The sequence below is a fragment of the Tenrec ecaudatus genome, chromosome 14 (genome assembly GCF_050624435.1).
Source record: "Tenrec ecaudatus isolate mTenEca1 chromosome 14, mTenEca1.hap1, whole genome shotgun sequence".
NCBI classification, from domain to species: domain Eukaryota; kingdom Metazoa; phylum Chordata; class Mammalia; order Afrosoricida; family Tenrecidae; genus Tenrec; species Tenrec ecaudatus.
In genome coordinates this window covers 105,607,757-105,626,764 of record NC_134543.1, presented here as the reverse complement: position 1 = coordinate 105,626,764, position 19,008 = coordinate 105,607,757, and the positions used below count along the sequence as shown (strand labels likewise).

Below are 19,008 nucleotides of genomic sequence, written 5' to 3'. Positions count from 1 at the left end.
GGTTTCAGTAATTCCTCTTGGCTACATTACCCTTGATCACGCCCTACCAGGTCTCCTACACCCTCCTCGTCATCGATTTTGGATCACTTGTTGTTCCCTTGTCCCTGGGTTGGTTAACACCACTTCCTTTCCCCCACCTGCCCTTCTCCCTTGTTCCCCCCAAACTGTCAGTACCATTGTTTTCTCCTCCAGATTGTTTATCCAGCCTATCTTATCTAGATAGACCTGCAGCGATAATAATATGCACAAAGACAAGACAGAGCAAAACAAAGCAACAAAAGAAAACAAAATAGCAGCAACAATAACAAAAAACCAATGACAAAACAAAACACAACACAACAACAACCAAAAAAGAAAAGGTTCAAGGACTGTTTGTTGGCCTTTATAAGTGTTTTCCAGTCCAGTCTGATAGGGTGCCAAGCTCTGGCCCCAAAGTCTAGTTTTGGTGTTCTCTGGGGACCTCATTGCTCTGTTCCCCTTGCTGTTCTGTTGCACGCCCTTAATGTTTTGCCTCGGTGTGGTGGAATCAGATCGGGCACAATTCCCACACTGTGTCTCCAGTGTTGTTCCCTGAAGGGCTATGGGTCAATGAGGGATGTCGGGTCTCATAGTGGGGCTAGTCTTATGGTCTTCTCTGTGGATTGGCTGCTCTGAGAGGGAATGTCGTCGTCAAGGCTTGGTGAACCAGGATGTGCTCCACTCTCTCTCTTCCTCCCCCTTCATTTGCTCCTGTGTCCTCTGATCAGACATGTCTCTCTCTCCCTGAACTGCTGTTTCAGTGCTGTCCTCTGAAATAAATCCTTCTGGGGGGAGGGGCAGCATGAGAGGCCTTCTAAGGTACAACTACTGGTCTCTGTGTCCAGAGAAAAGAAGAGGGAAGAAAATTGAAGACTTGTGGAAATAGAAGAACTACTAGATGGTACCAAGCTACCCCTAACAACTCTTCTGAAAGGGATCACAGTAGTAGGTCCTAGAAAGAATGGGAGAAAATTTTGGAAAAAACTCAAAACCACAAAAAAGACCAGGCTTACTGATCTGGATAGACCCCAGTGGAACCATTGAGACTATGGCCCTAACCACCCTTCATGTAATGGAACTGAAGTGGCCCCTTTCCCCAATAGCCCCTTCTTTTCTTCTTCAGCCTTCTGCCTCTGCTGGGACCCTGCTCCTGCAGCGGCTCAGCCTTGCTGGGTTTCTCTGTCCTCAGGTCACCACATGTGGGTGAGCAGGCCCACGAGGTCGCTCGGGTACAGCTGGGAGCCCACGCGCAACGTATGCGAGGTTTGGCACGCTTCCCTCAAAGAACGGTAAAGCCTGAAACGTCTTCGTCCTTTATTAAAACTCACTGGATCACAAACCAGGCTTGGCATGAATTCTTTCTCATGCTAGGCCAAGAACTAAGGTATTTCCCACCCGAGAAACCTAACAATAGGGCAAGTTGAGACATAAAATCCTAAATAATTCCTATAAGGATATCACTGGCCATGTGAAAGCACCCACATAGCACAGCAATCTGGGAAAACAAAGTATTAAAGAGGAATCACTGGAACGGATCCTGACTGCACCACTCATTTTAACATTGGGGTGGGGTGCTCTTAGATGTGATGCTGATTGTGCAATTCCCCTTGATAGGACTGAATGATTGAACTATTCAATTATATGATAAGTAAACTGTGTGCCAATAAAACTGTTGAAAAAAAGACTCCATCCCCTCACAAAGGGGTCTAGGGGAGGAGATGAGTCAGTCAGGGTGCTATGTAGCACAGATGAAGAATACAGCTTTCCTCCAGTTCCTAAATGCTTCCTCCCCGCCCCAACTACCATGATCCGAATTCTACCTTGCAAGTCTGGATAGAGCAGAGGTTGTACACTGGTGCATATAGGAGCTGGAGGCACAGGGAATCCAGGGTGGATAATACCTTCAGGACCAGGGGTGTGAGGGGCGATACTGGGAGAGTAGAGAGTGAGTGGGTTGGAAAGGGGGAACCGATTACAAGGATCCACATGTGACCTCCTCCCTGGGGGACGGACAACAGAAAAGGGGGTGAAGGGAGATGCCAGATAGGGCAAGATATGACAAAATAATAATTTATAAATTATCAAGGGCTCACGAGGGAGGGGGGAGCGGGGAGGGAGGGGAAAAAAAGAGAACCTGATGCAAAGGGCTTAAGTGGAGAGCAAATGCTTTGAAAATGATTAGGGCAAAGAATGTACAGATGTGCTTTATACAATTGATGTATGTATATGTATGGATTGTTATAAGAGCTGTAACAGCCCCCAATAAAATGATCTTTTAATTAAAATAATAATAATAAAACAAATGGAAGTAAAAAAAATGATCCATCATCCCCTTACAGAAGGGTCATGGGGAGGAGACAAGCCAGTCACGGTGCAATGTGGCTTCCTCCCCACCCACTATCATGACCCCAGTTCTACCTTACAAATCTGGCTAGACCAGAGGATGTACACTAGTACAGATAAGAACTGGAAACACATGGAATCCAGGAAGGATGATCCCTTCAGGACCAGATACTGGAACGGTGGAGGGTGGGTGGGGCAGAGAAGGGGAACCAATTACAAGGATCTACATGTAAACTCCTCCCTGGGGGACGGACAAGAGAAAAGTGGGTGAAGGGAGATGTTGGACAGGGTAAGATATGAGAAACTAATAATAATTTATAAATTATCAAGGGTTTATGAGGGAGTGGGGAGCTGGGAGGGAGGGGGAAATATGAGGAGCTGATGTCAGGGGCTTAGGTGGAGAGTAAATGTCTTGAGAATGAGGGTAACGAATGTACAAATGTGCTTTACACAACTGATGTATGTATGGATTGTGCTAAGAGTTGCATGAGCCCCCAATAAAATGATTTTTTAAAAGATCCATTTATTTATTTAAATCACTTTATCAGGGGCTCATACAACTCTTATCACAATGCACACATACATCAATTGTGTAAAGCACATCTGTACATTCATTGCCCTCATCATTCTCAACCACTTAGTCTTTTAGGAAACATAAATAACTAATGCAATACAGCTGTTATAAACAATAACCCTTAGTCATTAAAAATATCAAAATATGGTTGACTCATTCTTTTTATCAAGGGGAAACAAAGTTAAACATTCTAGCAAAAGTTTTCATTAAAGCTGTACCCAAACACACACTTGGCAATTAATGACCAATTAGCTGGAAATCTCAATTACCTGAACATCTGTGATTTTTACCAGTGCTACTAACAAGGAGCATCAAAGTCACGTGAGAAACAGCATGAGCCTTTTGGTTGAATTCTCTAACTTTTACTCACACGTGGGGAGATCGTCCGCTTTCGCAGGGTCATTCTCCTCTACCCCCGGCATCCCCGCATCACCGCCTCGCTTGATTTGATCTGTGCAAACAACACATAGACATCACTCCCAAGTCTCCCTCCCATCCTATGCACTTAGACATGTGCTCAAGCAGCGTGACAGCACATTTATCAATAGTTTGCTTTTGATACAGGTACAGCTAAAACAACTTGCTCCTCCTTTACCAAACGATCCACATTTGAAATAACAGACAAACCAAACAGAACTACGAGCAAACTGATTGTATGGTTGAAAATGTTCAATTCAAAATTATTCCCAAGCTACAATAAAACGATACCTTTCCCATGTGGAGTGTGGTTCCTTGAGGGCTCCTCATTCCTATCTGCAGTATTCTCAGCTACTTTGGGAATCTTGTCAGGGACTTCATGATCATTTCCACCCAATTCATTCCCATCCTTTGACTGAATCTTGCTGGCATCTTGCTGTCATACAAAGATTTTGTAGCAATAAATATTTTGTTAATTCAAAATGTTAAACCATGGATTCAATTATTAATGATGTGGCAAAGGTCCCAATTCTCACCATGTGAAAATGTGGCGTGTGATATTTTGTACTCAGTTTTTGTATCTGAGACTGAATTAAAAAGAAACAAAATCAGCTAGCTTTTTAAAGCCTCAAATTCCAAAAAAAAAAAAAAAAAGCCTCAAATTCCGCAGACGGTCTAAAATACCAGGCAGAGTTCATTCCTTTGAGTTCTCCTGATGGAGTGACTTGTAAGAAAGGCAGCCTACGGAGCAGTGTGGGTCACTGTAAGGCATACAGTTGAATAGTATGCTGTGGGCTGTGTGGCGGGGGGCGGTTCTCTATAGGCATATGCTAGAATCAATCAGGAAGGCAGATAGGAGGCTGGAACCTGGGTACGTCATCAAGGTTGAAGGACAACTACTGAGATTGTTAAGTTTTGCTCCAAGGAGACAACTTTTTTCCTAGGTGAACTGGCTACCCAAGCATACCAAGTAAGTTTAGGCAAGACAAGATGCAGGTCAATCTTCCCTTTCCAGATGGCTCCTTCTCATTTTCTTTCCTTGGAAACTTAAATCTTCACATATGTGACTGACTCAGTATTACCGGTGAGCTGGTTTCCTCTCTAAAATGAATGGAAAACTGGAAAGGCAAGGCATCAAGAGCACACAGCTGGCTGCCAAATGGGGCCTTCTAGTTAATTACCTGGAGCTCTGGTTACACTGTTGGGCAATCGCTGCACTGCTAACTGCCAAGCTGGTACCTCAAACCCACCACTCATTCCGAGGGAGAGCGATGAGGCCACCTGCTCCTATATACAGATTCACAGCCCTCAAAACCCCTATATAAGGCCACTATGGATTGGAATTGACTGATGGCAGTGGTGGTCTGAGTTAATATTTAATCCATCTGCAAATGCTTTGTAAATTCTAAAATATCATATAGTGTGATAATAGTTTTACGCATACAAAAATACTTTGAAAATCTAGAAAAACAAGAATCAAAAAAGTAAAATGAGAACCCCACAGACTGCAAACAAATATTTGGCGATAATGTATCTGGCAAGGGACTAATCACTAAAATGTATAAACTACTTCAAAACCTCAACAACGGTAACAAAAACAATCCACGTAAAAAATGAACAAAGAAAATGAACAGATATTTCACAAAAGATAACCATTCAGGGGCCAACAGATACATACAGATGTGTGTGATGCCTGAGCACAGAGAGATGCAAATCAAAACAACAACAAGCTATCACCTCACCCCAACAATGATGGCATGACTGGAAAACCAGAAAACCTCAAATACTGTGAGAATGTGGGGAGACTGGAACCCGCATGCACTGCAGGTGCAGTTCTAAAAGGTATAACCACCGTGGAAAACAGTCTAGAGGCTCCTTAACAAGCTGGAAATAGTGACACCAGATGATCCAGTGGTGTCTATTGTACTATGAGATAAGTAGCCTAGAGAAGTAAGAGGTGTGGCATAGACAGGTGCACATCCACTCTCATCAAAGTATTATTCAAAATAGCAAAAAGATCCAAACAACCTAAGTGCCCATCCACAGATGAATGGATCAGCAAACTACGGTACACCCACAGTGTAACACTATGCAACACTGAATGATGAAGCTAAGAAACATCTAACGTGGATGAACCTGGAGGACTGTGCTGAACGAAATAAGCCAAACACCAAGGACAAACAATGTATGAGACTCCGACTGTAAAAAGCCAAGAAATTGTTTACGGGCAAAAGGAAACATTTCAAAGGGTACCAGTGCTGGCTGGAGGAGGGAGGACAGATCGTTAACTGGATAGTAGGCATGTATTAGTATGCAACTTAGGTGAAGGGAAAGGCACTACAAAGTAAGGACGTCAGTTCAACATGACCAGGACAAAGGAAGACACTGGAAGGTACAGAAAAGGCAAAAATAGTAAATACCACTGCATAGGCAATCCTATAAAAACAATAATCTACAACAGCAAAAGCCAATAATCTATGAGTGACACATATGTAGCTATATAGACTGCTTAGGTTTGAGATGGCATATGGGAGAACAGCCACCAACATAATATAGGGGGCTTCAAAAAGTTTATAGAAAAATTCCACTATCTTTTAATTCCATTGTCCCATGAGTTTTTTGAAGCTCCTTAATATAAGTTGGCAGAGGGTATTTCTATATACACATTTGTATGTGCTACAAATAAATCTAGGTATATACAAGGGGGGCTCAAAAATTCTTTGAAAAGTTGAATTAAAATATGAGTCTCCCATAAACTTTTTAGAGCATAAAAGGGGCAAAGTCATGCAAACATTTTTGTCAAACCAACACTCTGAGGAATGAGCCACAGTGTACTTGGTGCTTAGGATCATCGTCTTGGAGGACAGCTAGGTGATTTAGGTCAATGTCAACACAGCTCACAAAGACAATGTTCTATATCCCACTTTAATGAGCAATGCCTGGGGCCTGTACGTGAGTAAACAGCTACCATATAGTGATTGGCCTCTTCTTGTCAGGAGCAAAAAAGAAAGTGAAGAAAATCAAAGACTCAAGAAAACAACGAGGCTAAAGGCCTAATGGACCACATGAACCAGCCGCTACTAGCCTGAGATCAGCAGAACTAGTTGGAACTCAGCTACCACTGCTGTGGTCAGGACATCTTGGGCAGAATGGGAGAGCAATGTGGAACACAATTCAGAACTGTAAAATGACTAGACTGGCTGGTCTGCTAGAGACTGGTGGAATCTTGAGACTGTGACCCTTAGACAGCCTTCACGTGTGGACTGAAGCCATTCTCAGAGATCATCTTTCAGCCAAATAACCGACAAGCTTATCAAGTGAACAATACTTGTAAGGAACATAGAATTAACCACACGAATCCCAAAGCGCAGCAGTTTCCCCATAACAAAGCTTGTTAGGCAGCAAATGGAATGGGGAATGCAGGGAGGAAGAAGGAAGAATGCTACTACACCGCAGAGATTGCAACTGATAGCATGAAATAAGGTATGTATAAATTGTTACATGGGAAACTAGTTTGTAAATTTTCAACCAAACTGAAATCAATGTTTAAAAAAAAAAAAAAGAATGGTTACAATGAAGAGAAGAAAGGGTGCTTTGGTAATCAGGTGGAGATAGCCGAGTGTACCTAACAGACAAAATAGTAACAACAACAAAACAGCAACAAATATGTGCTTCATGTTTTATAGTTTGAAATGGAGCCTTGGTGTTGCTGTTGGGTGAGTGTTGGACTGTCAGTCACAAGGTTGGCAGTTCAGACCTACTAGCTGATCTGCAGGAGAAAGATGAGGCTGTCTACTCGCACCAAGATTTACCGCTTTGGAAACCCTGTATTGGGTTGATGAGTCAGGGTCAATTTCACGGCAGTGTGTTCGTGTCGTTTAAAATTGCTTTCCTAGCTACGTCACGGTAGTGCCAAACAAATTAAAGGTAAAGACAAATTAAATAATGAAAGGTGTGTGGTACTTGGTTAGCATCTTACTTAAAGGACTGAAAGAGAAACTTCACAAAATTTTGTTTTCCTTTCTTAGCTCATCGTTTTATAATATGATACTGAGGACATTGTTTTGTTTCATTCTTTGAAGATATAAGCATAATAGCTGCCACCTGTCTGTGGTCTACCTTGAAGAGATGTGAAGAGGGGTTGGATGAGGAAGGCGGTCATAGGTAAGGTCTGAAGATGGAGGATGTAGTGGAATATAAAGGGAAAATACCATGGTTTAGATCAGCCACTGAAAACTTTACAAATAGCAGTCATTTTAAGTTCTATACATTATCTGGTAGGCTATTTTGGGGACTTGGGAATGCTCAGAACTCTTTCCATACAAAATTAATGGTAACTGTTTCTTTGCTTTACATCATTCTGGCTTATGAAGGGTTTCATAGGAATTCTCTACTTTCAGAGAGAAGGGTAAACCTGTGTATACTAGACTTATGCTGGCACAATGGCTGCAGTAAACCTTTCTTCCTTCCTTTACATCAGAAGATTTAGAGCAAGCCATGCCTAATCACGAGATCAAAGGGTTGAGAAAATGGATCATCTTCAATGGGTAGTAATCTTCAGGTAAATTCCTTCTATTTTAATTGAACTTCCATAATATATCAACTAATAAATTAATAAATAATTTTTGGTCTTCGCCCAAGTACTACTAAAAATTGTTTACAGTTGCTAGTATTTTATTTCTGTGTTTTAGGAAGGAATCTCTAAATAAAGAGATTGACAATTAAGGAAAATAGTCCCGTTTCCAACTGTGTAAAAAGCAACTGATTTTCTGTAAAATGTTACCCATTTCACAATCTAGGAAATATATTATTATTTTTAAAAATCAGATATTTTAACTCAAAATTAATTTTAAGAATCGAAATTATATTTTTACAAATGTCTAATTTCCTCAGCAATAATGCCACTGCATATCATGTTGGAATAAGGCAGATTATAATACTAAGCATATTAAAAATATAATACTTCATATAAAAGTACATATTTAAATTTCAAAATTATATATATAACAGAAACATATAACATATTTGGCTTGAGTGTTCTTTATAATTACCTTTTGTTCTTGCAGAAATTGGTCTGCTAATTTCTTAATATTGTCTTCATGCTGTGTTCTTAATTCCTTGATCTGTTGTCCACACTGAAAACTAAATTACAAAGTCATTCTTTTAGGTTTTATTATCTTTGACTGGACTGCCGAAGTTTTCTATAAGTTGGCATACATTCACAAAGATAACACACCTAGTTAGCAGAGGAAAATAGGATGAGAAGGGCAACGAACAGAGAATGAGAAATTTTATCTCTCTGAGTCTTTCACAGAGAAGGCTCATAATTGAAGGAAAACAAATCCATAAATTAGAAAGTTTGTCTTCTTTTCTATAAATTCTACTTACAGAGTAGAAAGCATCGGAGCCACTTTTAAGAGAAAAGTACAGCAGGAGGGAAAAACCATAAGCACCATATGAAGTAACGTGAAAACAACATTGGGGAGATCAGCGAGAATTGAGAGACGAGGAGGAATGGCAGCGGATACATCCGACAGCACGCTGACTACTAGGGTAAGAGTTAAACCTGCCCCCACCAAAAATGCTTAAACCAGAAGGGTGACAACGGTAATAAAAGAAAGTAATAAAGATAGTGTCAGAAGAAACACAAGGGCATAAGATAGATAAATATCGTGACAAACAAGACTATTCTGGTAAAATGAAACAAATGGTTAATAAATCCATAGAAACTGTCACCTTTCTGAATGAGGGGAGCGCGAGATGGGGACCCAATGCCCATCTATAAACAGCTGGACATCCCTTGCAGAGGGGTAGTGGGGAGATGAGTCACTCAGGGTTCAGTGTAGCAACAATGAAACTCAAAACCTTCCTCTAGTTCTTGAACGCCCCCCCCCCCCAATTATCATGATCCCAATTCTACCTTGCGGACCCAGACTAGAGGAGGCACAGCGGTGCAGTTGGGATCTGGAAACACAGGGAATCTAGGACGGATGAGAACCCCTCAGGACCAGCGGTGAGAGTGGCGACACCGGGAGGGAAGGGGGTGTAGAAAGGGATCTCGGGGATCTACATGTAACCTCCTCTCTGGGGGATGGGCAACAGGAAAGTGGGTGAGGGGAGACGGCGGGCAGTGTAAGATAAGATAAAATAATAATTTATAAATTATTAAGGGTTCATGAGGGAGGGGAGAGCCGGGAGGGAGGGAGAGGGAAAAATGGAAAATGAGCTGATTCCAGGAACCCAAGTGGAAGGAAAATTTTGAGAATGATGAGGGCTATGAATGTATAAGGGTGCTTTACTCAATTGATGTATGTATGGATTGTAATAAGAGTTGTATGAGCCCCAATAAAATGATTTATTAAAAAAAAGAAAGAAAAATGTCACGTTTCATCATTAAAAATGTAAATTAAACTTCCTATCTATACTTGTGGTATATCTGATATTTATATTAGCAAAATTACATTAGAATTATAAAAAAATTGGTTAGGTTAAGGGAAAATATCTGTATTATAAATCAGTAAAATAATTTAAGAAGAAAAAAATGATCTTTCTTCTATGCTATCAGAACAAAACTGATAAAGCATTCTCCAGAATTTGAGAATGACACTAATGAAAAAACTCAAAAAGGTAGAACCCCTTCTACATAAAGATTTGTATTGCTGTGACAGTTCTACTCCGAGAATAGGAAGGCTCCGAACATTGTGAGAGTAAAGGTTTGGTACATTATTAGTCTAGATCAATGGTTCCCAACCTTCCTAACACCGCGACCCTCCATGCAGTTCCTCATGTGGTGGTGACCCCCAACCATAAAATTATTTCATTGCTACTTCATCACTGTCATTTTGCTACTGTTATGAATTGGGTGACCACTGTAAAGGGTTGGTTGACCCCCAAAGGGGTCGGGACCCACAGGGTGAGAACTGCTGGTCTAGATGAACATGTTACCTCTAAACACATGAAATCTTTAATCCTATAGCCAGTGGGGCAGCTAGGCGGGGGAGTATGCCACATGTGTGCTGTTAATCGTTTTGTTTGTCTAAATCAAACCCAAATCTTTCTTTGTGGTATAACTTTTATTATGATTGGAAATTTCACATCTGAACAAAATTTTACTAAAATAAACAAACCCACGCACAAAAGATATTGAATACTGTTATTTTTGAATCTTGAATACATATGCAACCCCTACAAGAGAACATCAGAAAACTTGTTTCCATCCTCCCACAAACTTTCTGAAGGACTCTCAAGTGTAAATGTACATTGATCACCTAAGACGTTATGAACTTTGTGAGAAATATGAGGGGTACCCTCCACCCCAAAAGGAAAAATGCTCTGTAGGTGGAACATTTGTGGTAAGCACCTTTCCCACTAAGTGAACACAGAACAATTCTCTCTGAGTTAGTACACCCAGTGACCTACCGGGGAAGGTGCTCTCTCGTCACTGTGAATTTTTTCGTAAAAGCAGTTTCATTTGAACCTCATATTTTGTGATGGCCAATTTAAGAGAATAGCATGAGGCTGTGAAATTTTGTTTCCTGTTAAGGAAAAAATGTCACAGAAACGGTTCTGATGTTGAACACAGCTTACAAAGACAGCACTATGGGAAAAATCCAAGTGTAGGAGCGGTTTTCTCTTTTCATAAAAGGTGAAAAGTCAATTGATGACAAACCTCATTCTGGAAATCCATCAACTTCCCGAACGAATGAAAATGTCGACAACAGTCGTGTACTTGTGCTTGAAGTCTGACCACAGACCACTGAAAAGATGGGGAAGTTGTCTGGACTATCTTGGAGGTAAACCAATTTTAATGGAAGATTTGGGAATGAGAAGGCTCGCTGTGAAATTTATACCTCAGTCCGGACTGACAAGCAAAACAGAGAGCGTGGCGTGGAAACATTCCGTGCTTTGAAAGAACAGCTCCAAAGATACCTAGACTTTTTTTCTCAGGTCATTCATTACTGGTGACCAGACATGGTGCCATTCTTACAACCAGAAAGCAAACATCACGCAAGCTAGTGGAAGACACCCCAAAAAAACTTGTCAAGTGAAATCAAAGCTCAAGTCGATGCTCATTTGTTTTTTGATGTGAGGGGGATGATGCACTTGGAGTTTGTTCCACCAGGTCATTGCTTATCAAGCTTTCTATTTAGAGGCTCTGGAAAGATAGTGTTAATAGTATGTGACCCAAAAAGCCTGATTTGCAGCAGACCGGGGACTGGTTCAGCCACCATGACAATGTACCTGCTCACGCAGCCATCTCAGTGCACCAGTTTTTAGCAAGAACAGCCAAACACACCTTGCCCCACATACCTAACTCACCTGACCTCGCTCTGTGCAACTTCTTTTTGTTTCTGTGAAAGAACAGAGACACGAAAGGACAGCGATTTGAAGATGTGGAAGAGATGGAAAAAAAAACAAGGGAGGTACTGTCAGCCATTCAAACAGATGAGTTTGAAAAAAAGCTTCCAAGAAGGGAACCTCAGATTTGACAAACGTATTAAGTGTAATGGAAAGTACTTTGAAGGTGATAAGGTTGTTTTGTAAAAAACTTAAATACATAGTTTGGAAAAAAAAAATTCCATTTTTTGGATAAAGCACCTCATAAAGGTCCTTTAAAATATGGTAATTCTTTCTAATTCTTGGTGCACACATGTAAAACCCATCTTTAACCATAACAGAGATTAAAGACATAATAAAGATTTAAAAGAGTGATAACTAGGAGCTTTTCCAACTTCATCAGCAACTGACTACAGGGATGTAAGCAGGGGCCAGGGGGCAGCAGAAGCAGCAGCCGTAGCTCAAGCTCACTCTCATTCTTGGGACACCTCCCAGGCTGGCTTCCTTTCCTGGATGCCCCATAAGAACCACTGGGTCTTCTTTTACTCTTTGCCACATCTAATTTGATAAAACTCAGAGCATTTCAGATTTTCTATCTCACAGTGAACCCTGCAACACAACAGATTCAATATACCTTGTAAGATATATTTTTTGCATGATATTTAACAAATAAAAAGCGTACAAACAAAGAAACAGGACTTGTGAAGTGGTGGGGGTTACATAGAAACACTCCGGAAGAACTGTGCCTTCTGGAATAGTAGATTTGTTTGGGACCCAGGTTATTTGTATCCTTTTAAATGATACATCAAACAATCAAAGATGCTTTTATATATTTGAAAATAGCTGCCTGAAGCTATCACATTCTGCTTTATAAAAACACATAGGGGGGGGGGGTGCATAAGCAAATGTGGTGAAGAAAGCTGATGGTGCCCGGCTATCAAAAGATATAGAATCTGGGGTCCTATAGGCTTGAAGATAAACAAGTGGCCATCTAACTGAGAAACTACAAAGCCCACAGGGAAGAAGCACATCAGCTTGTGAGATCATGAGGTGTTTAAAGGATCAGGTGTGAGGCATCAAAGACAAAAAAGAAATAAAAAAGAAATTATAGCATTGGAGTGTGGAGTGGGGCCCCAAACCCCATCTGTGGGCAATTGGGCATCCGGGTGCAATGTAGCAATGATGAAACATAATTATCCTCTAGTTCTTAAATGCTGCCTCCCGACCCACTATCATGATCCCAAGTCTATCTTACAAATCTGGCTGGACAGGAGAATGTACACTGGTACAGGTGGGAACTGGAAACACAGGAAATCTAGGACAGATGTGAGAGGACCAGTGGTGAGAGTAGCAATACTGGGAGGGTGGAGGGAAGGTGAGGAAGAAAGGGGGAACAGATTACAAGGATCTACATATAACCTCCTCCCTGGGGGACGGACAGCAGAGAAGTAAGTGAAGGGAGATGTCAGACGGTGGAAAATATGACAAAATAATAATAATTTATAAATTATCAATGGTTCATGGGGGAGGGGGGAGCGAGGAGGGAAGAGAAACAATGAGGAACTGATACCAAGGGCTCAAGTAGAAAGCAAATGTTTTGAGAATGATGAGAGAAACAAATGTACTGAAGTGCTTGACACAAGGCCTAAGAAAGTGAAAGAAAAGGAAACGAGAAACCAGAAAGGAAGAAATGAATTAAGTTTAAAAGTTGTTCAAGTATTTCTGATTCATAAATGTTTTGCATCTACTATCTTACCTCTCATATTCTAACCTCTTCACAAGGAATGTATTATTCTTCCTGTAGTCTTGAAGCTGGTCTTCTTGTCGAAGAAACTCCTGACGAAGTTCAGCAAGTTGCTCTATGGAGACAATAGCGATGGATGAGTTGAAGAGAAATGCTAAGGAGTTGTTGAATGTAAAACTATGAGCTGCTCTGTAAACTGTCACTTAATTTACACACACACACAAAAACCTCACAAAAACAAAAAACATTTTTCTGGAGCACAGTTCTACCCTCACAGATATGAGGCCATCATGCGTCGGAATCAGCTCAATGGAACCTTTTCATTATTAACATCTTTAACCTGTAATTAAGATTTCTTACCCTTTAGATGATGTATGTCTGCCATCTGATATGATATGTTGTTCTGTAATTTAACCTGAAAAAAAGATTAAATTTTCATTTTACTAAAAGGCAATTTGCTTACATTTACTATCTTGACTTAAATGTACTTTGAACTTGATTACAAATGCAAAAGAAAAATTCTGATTATTTCTATATACTATATACTCATGTATAAGCCGTTTCCAGCACAAACGCAGTTTTTGTGGTACAATTAGGTGTCTCGGCTGATATACGGGTCGGCTTATCGCAAGTATATGCAGTACCTTTTCCCCCAAAGAAATCTGATTTTTCTCATTTTACTTATTCATTTAATTTTTTGCTCATTTTAAATGTATACAAGAATATTTATCTTATTTGGTATACAGGGTAATAACTTTTAGAAATTTTTAACACAGAGTTAAATATTGCTTAATATGTTTTTCAAAATCCTACTAGAAAAGAACTCTAATTCTGTATTACTATTTAGGAATGTTGACTCAAAGGTAAGTAAATACTTTAAAACTCTCATTAAGTGGCCTCGGAGATTTGGTCACTGTACTCAAGACAAAACAAAACACATTAGGAACATACCAAATATGCTCCAACCATTCCATTTAAATAAGACTTCCTATAAGACAAAAAGACTACTGTTTCTCAGTTCTTGCTTTTAACAGGTTTGACTTAATTGTAAAATACAACAGAAATAAAATCTCTATGAATGGGTTATCTTATTTAGCTCAAAAGTAATTTTACTTTGAGAGGGCTACCCGGTTTCATGCAGATCAAAAGTAGCACTGCGAGGGGAAATGACTCGGAAAAATACCACCTCAACCTCTAAAGAATGTTGAAACTTTTCGACTCTGAAATAATTGAAGAGTCAAAGAAAGTTAAAGACAGCAAAGAGAGATGCCATGTACCCTTAACATAATTTCCCCAAATGGGTACATGTTACGTAATTAAAGCACAATACAAAAATCAGGAAACATTGAAGCAATATACATGTATAGTTTGGTGTTATTTTATCACATATATAGATTCAAGCACAGAGTAAGCAAGATACGGGACTATTCATTCCATCATCACCAAGATCTTGCTCATTGTATCCCTTTACCCACATTCCATTCCTACCTCGCCATCCTGACCAACACTAATTTATTCTGTTTGTAATTTTATTATTTAAAGAATGCTATATGAACGAAATCATATCGAGTAGGCCTGATTCTAGCTTCTTGCTATTGTAAACTGTGCTGCAATGAACCTGGAATGAGTATATGTGCTCGTGTTCTGTCTCTTACTTTTCTGGGTCACATGCCCAGCATAGTTACAGCTGGGCCATATGGTATACCTATTCCCAGTTGGTTCAGGAAGCACCATATCACTTTGCACACATGTACAGACTTTTGTGACCTTAAAAGAAATGTCCAGAAGTGCTAAATTGTATCGCCAATATGACTCTTTTTAAAACGCTTCCAAGAAAGAATTATTTTCTGCTTTGAGTTTTTTGTTGAAACCATGTGTTCTAAAGGAGGTATTCCTGAATGAAATAAAAACAATTCTGTTTTAGGTAATACGATTTTGAAACAATTCATGGGACATGTGTTCTGAGGGGTCTCTGTTACTGGGGACTGGTGGAATAAGGCCCATTTCTTCAGATTCATGTGGTTGGTTATACAGGACACCCACCAGATGGCAGCATGCACTAAAAGTGGAAAACCAGCTTCCCACTAAACCCCAGAGGAAGAAAATATAGGTGGGCACTTCATATCTCATGGGTGGCAAGAGGGTTAAGAAAGTGCCACACTATTTTTCCAGAGTGCCATACTATTTTCAACTAGACTTAAAGAAGCTCAAAGGCAGCTTTTCCTCCTCCTCCTCCCCCCCTACACACACACACACACACACACACACACACACACACACACACACACCACACTCCTCAATGCCAAGGCTGTCTCCCCTAGTCATCATCAAGGTTATCTACTGGGACCTCTTTAGCCATGATGAAATGTTCTCTGGAATTTATTCACAAATTCCTGGAGATTGAGGATGAGCTATGCCTAGAAGTAGAGTGGAGGATAGTCATTAGGCCAAATGGAAACATGGATGACTGTGCTCATTGGTGGAATGCCTCAGCTAAAGGTTCCAATGGAGGAACCCAAGTCAGCAATCATTAATGTCAACGTTATCATGAACCAACTTCATAAAAGAAGCCTACAGAAGCACACCAAAATTCATGAAATCAGTCAAACGCAAACTTAGATGACAGAGACCAGGAAGAATAAAATCTTTTATGGCAGTGGCTGCAAAACAAATCAAACACACGTTTGCCAATTCAAAAACAAAGAGTTCTTTATTAATAAAAACATGAATACAGACAGTATGGTTGTTCTGCACTACTGTGAGGATGGTGTGACCCCATATATGATTTTCTTTAAGGACAGTAAGGGATCCTGACCCACCAAGCCCTGAGGATTATATTCCTGCTCAGAGCAGCCAATGCAAAAAGAGGACCATAGGGCCGGCCCCACCACAAGAGGAGACACGACCTCCCTCACTAACCCATAGCGCTATAGGGGACAACACTGGAGACACAGTGCAGGAATTGTGCCTGATCTGACCCCACTATACCGGAGCAAAACACTAAGGGTGTGCAATAGAACAGCAAGGGGAGCAAAGCAAGGAAGTCCCTGGGAAACACCAAACATAGACTTTGGGGACAGGGTGTGGCACCCCATCAGACTCACCCAGAAACCACTCCTAAAGGTCAGCAACCAAACTATTTATAGGCTTTCCTTTTTTTGTCGGTATTATTGTTTTTTTGTTTTTATTTAGTATTGTTTTGTTTTGCTCTGCCTTGTTTTTGTGCTTATTATTGTCTGCAGGTTTATCTAGATAAGATAGGGGGAGGACTTGCCAGAGGGGAAGGCGGGGGAAACGTAGGGGTGTGCCAACCAACCCAGGGACAGTGAACAACAAGTGACCTAAAATCAATGGTAAAGAGGGCATAGGATGCCTGGTGGGACTTGATCAAGGGCAATGAAGTTGAGAAGAACTACTGGAACCCGAAGGAAGACTGAATATGATTATGGGACAAGAAGAAAGTCAAAGGAAATAGAGGAAAGAACTAGGAGGCAAAGGACATTTATAGATGTCTAAATATAGGCATGTCCATATGTAAATATATTTATATATCTTATATATAATGATAGGGAAATAGATCCATCTACATCCATGTACATAGCAGACAGACCCTGGGCCCCTACTCAAGTAATCCCTCAACGTAAGAACACTTTGTTCTAACAACCCGGCATTCTGTAATGCTCACCTTTCCAATGCAATCACTGAAGACAAAGGGGGTGCATAGGCAGATGTGGTGAAAAAAGCAGATGGTGCCCAGCTATCAAAAGATATAGCATCTGGGGTCTTAAAGACTTGAAGATAAACAAGCAGCCATCTAGCTGAGAAGTAACATGGAAGAAGCACACCAGCCTGTGTGATCATGAGGTGTCAATGGGATCAGGTATCCAGCAGCAAAGACCCAGAACAAAAAATCTTATCAATGTGAATGAGGGGGAGAGCAGAGTAGAGACCCAAAGCCCATCTGTAGACAATTGGACATCCCCTTACAGAAGGGTCACAAGGAAGAGACAAGCCAGTCAGGGTGCAGTATAGCACCATTGAAACATACAATTTCCTCTAGTTCTTTAATGCTTTCCTCCCCTCCCCACTACTATCATGATCCCAATTCTACCTTATAAATCCGATAGCCAGAGCATGTACACTGGTACAGTTAGAGCTCACAACACAGGGAATACAGGACAGATAAACCCCACAGGACCAATAATGAGAGAAGTGATACCAGGAGGGGACACGGAAGGTGGGACGGAGAAAGGGGGAACCAATCATGATGATCTACATATAACCCACTCCCAGGGGGACAGAAAACAGAAAAGTGGGTGAAGGGAGACAGCGGTCAGTGTAAGACAAGAAAAAATATTATAAATTATCAAGGGTTCATGAGGAAGGGAAGGTAGGGGAGGGGGAAATGAGCTGCTACTAAGCTCAAGTAAAAAGAAAATGTTTCGAAAAGATGTACAAATGTGCTTGACACAATGGACGTGTATATGGACTGTGATAAGAACTGTCAGAACCCCCAATAAAATGATTTTTAAAAAGTTAAGATATTATGTCAAGTGGACACTCCCAGCTAGGCACAGAGGTCAACATGTCAATCCTTGGGTGTGTGGCCTTCTGTATAAGAGCAAGAGGGAACAGAGACAATTCCTCTCCGCCACTTGGCTTTCCTCCTTGCTGGGACTTCACTGGGACTCTGGGTCTGCCACCTGAGGTGGCCCCATGTGCACCCACAGCCTGTGATCCCCTTATTATTCCCACTTCACATTTCAGGGTCATAGGCCTACAGCTATGGGAGTCTGAAAAGGGCCCTGGCTAACATTGGACTTTCAGACTTGAACTGAACTGAGCTGGGCTGCCTGCGTGATACACAATTACTTCTTGATGTATACACGGTTCTTTCTTATACATAGTACGTGTCACTGGTTTTGTTTCTCTGGACAACTCAGGCTGAAATAGATGCTTTAGAAATGAAAGTGTTAACAAATTTACAAATTATTTGGATGTCACCTGTCACCCTAATGGGCTGCTGCTTTTCATTCAAACAATACCAAGACTTAGACTAATAGAACTGATGTCATCTTCAGCTCTTCAATTATTTTACCGTGGCTTATTTCTAGTAGAGGCATCAGGATTAGTGTGTCTTTATGAGAAAAAAAATCATGTGGATTGTCTACAAGTAAAATACATGTAAACTCAAAAACAAAACCCCTACTGTGTTAAAGTAAAGAATGACAGCATACAAAACAGCTAAGAAAACTTGAGCACAACCAAGGAATTAGTAGGCCAAGTAGCATCTGTAGTAATATTATAACTCTAGTAATTCCAAGATGACTTTTAGCTGGGATGACCAGTACAATTTCTGTATGTTAGGGATTGTATGCAAATTAGGGAGTGGCTGCTACGTAAAACTTTCAACAGGTTGATGAGAGGATTTCAATATGGGAGATGACATAAGCACAGAGGCAAGAAAGCATGAGGTATCCTTGAAAACCCCACCAAAGTAGTGTGTCTGAGAATTCAGTTAGAGGTAAAGGAAGCATTCTTGGAATTAATCTTAGGAAAAAAGACAATGGTAGGT

The 19,008-nt window shown here is 40.7% G+C and overlaps 1 protein-coding gene across 3 annotated transcripts in view; it reads right to left on the bottom strand.

Annotated features, from left to right (window-relative positions):
• Positions 1 to 19,008, bottom strand: part of GOLM2 (golgi membrane protein 2) — a 78,438-nt gene that overhangs the window by 38,725 nt on the left and 20,705 nt on the right. For all 3 annotated transcript variants that reach the window (XM_075532114.1, XM_075532113.1, XM_075532115.1), the window contains exons 2-6: positions 13,794 to 13,848; positions 13,446 to 13,548; positions 8,404 to 8,494; positions 3,644 to 3,788; positions 3,306 to 3,386 (exon numbers count right to left, since the gene is read on the bottom strand). In XM_075532114.1, the coding sequence (XP_075388229.1) occupies positions 3,306 to 3,386; positions 3,644 to 3,788; positions 8,404 to 8,494; positions 13,446 to 13,548; positions 13,794 to 13,848 (475 nt within the window). The remainder of the gene's footprint in view (positions 1 to 3,305; positions 3,387 to 3,643; positions 3,789 to 8,403; positions 8,495 to 13,445; positions 13,549 to 13,793; positions 13,849 to 19,008) is intronic.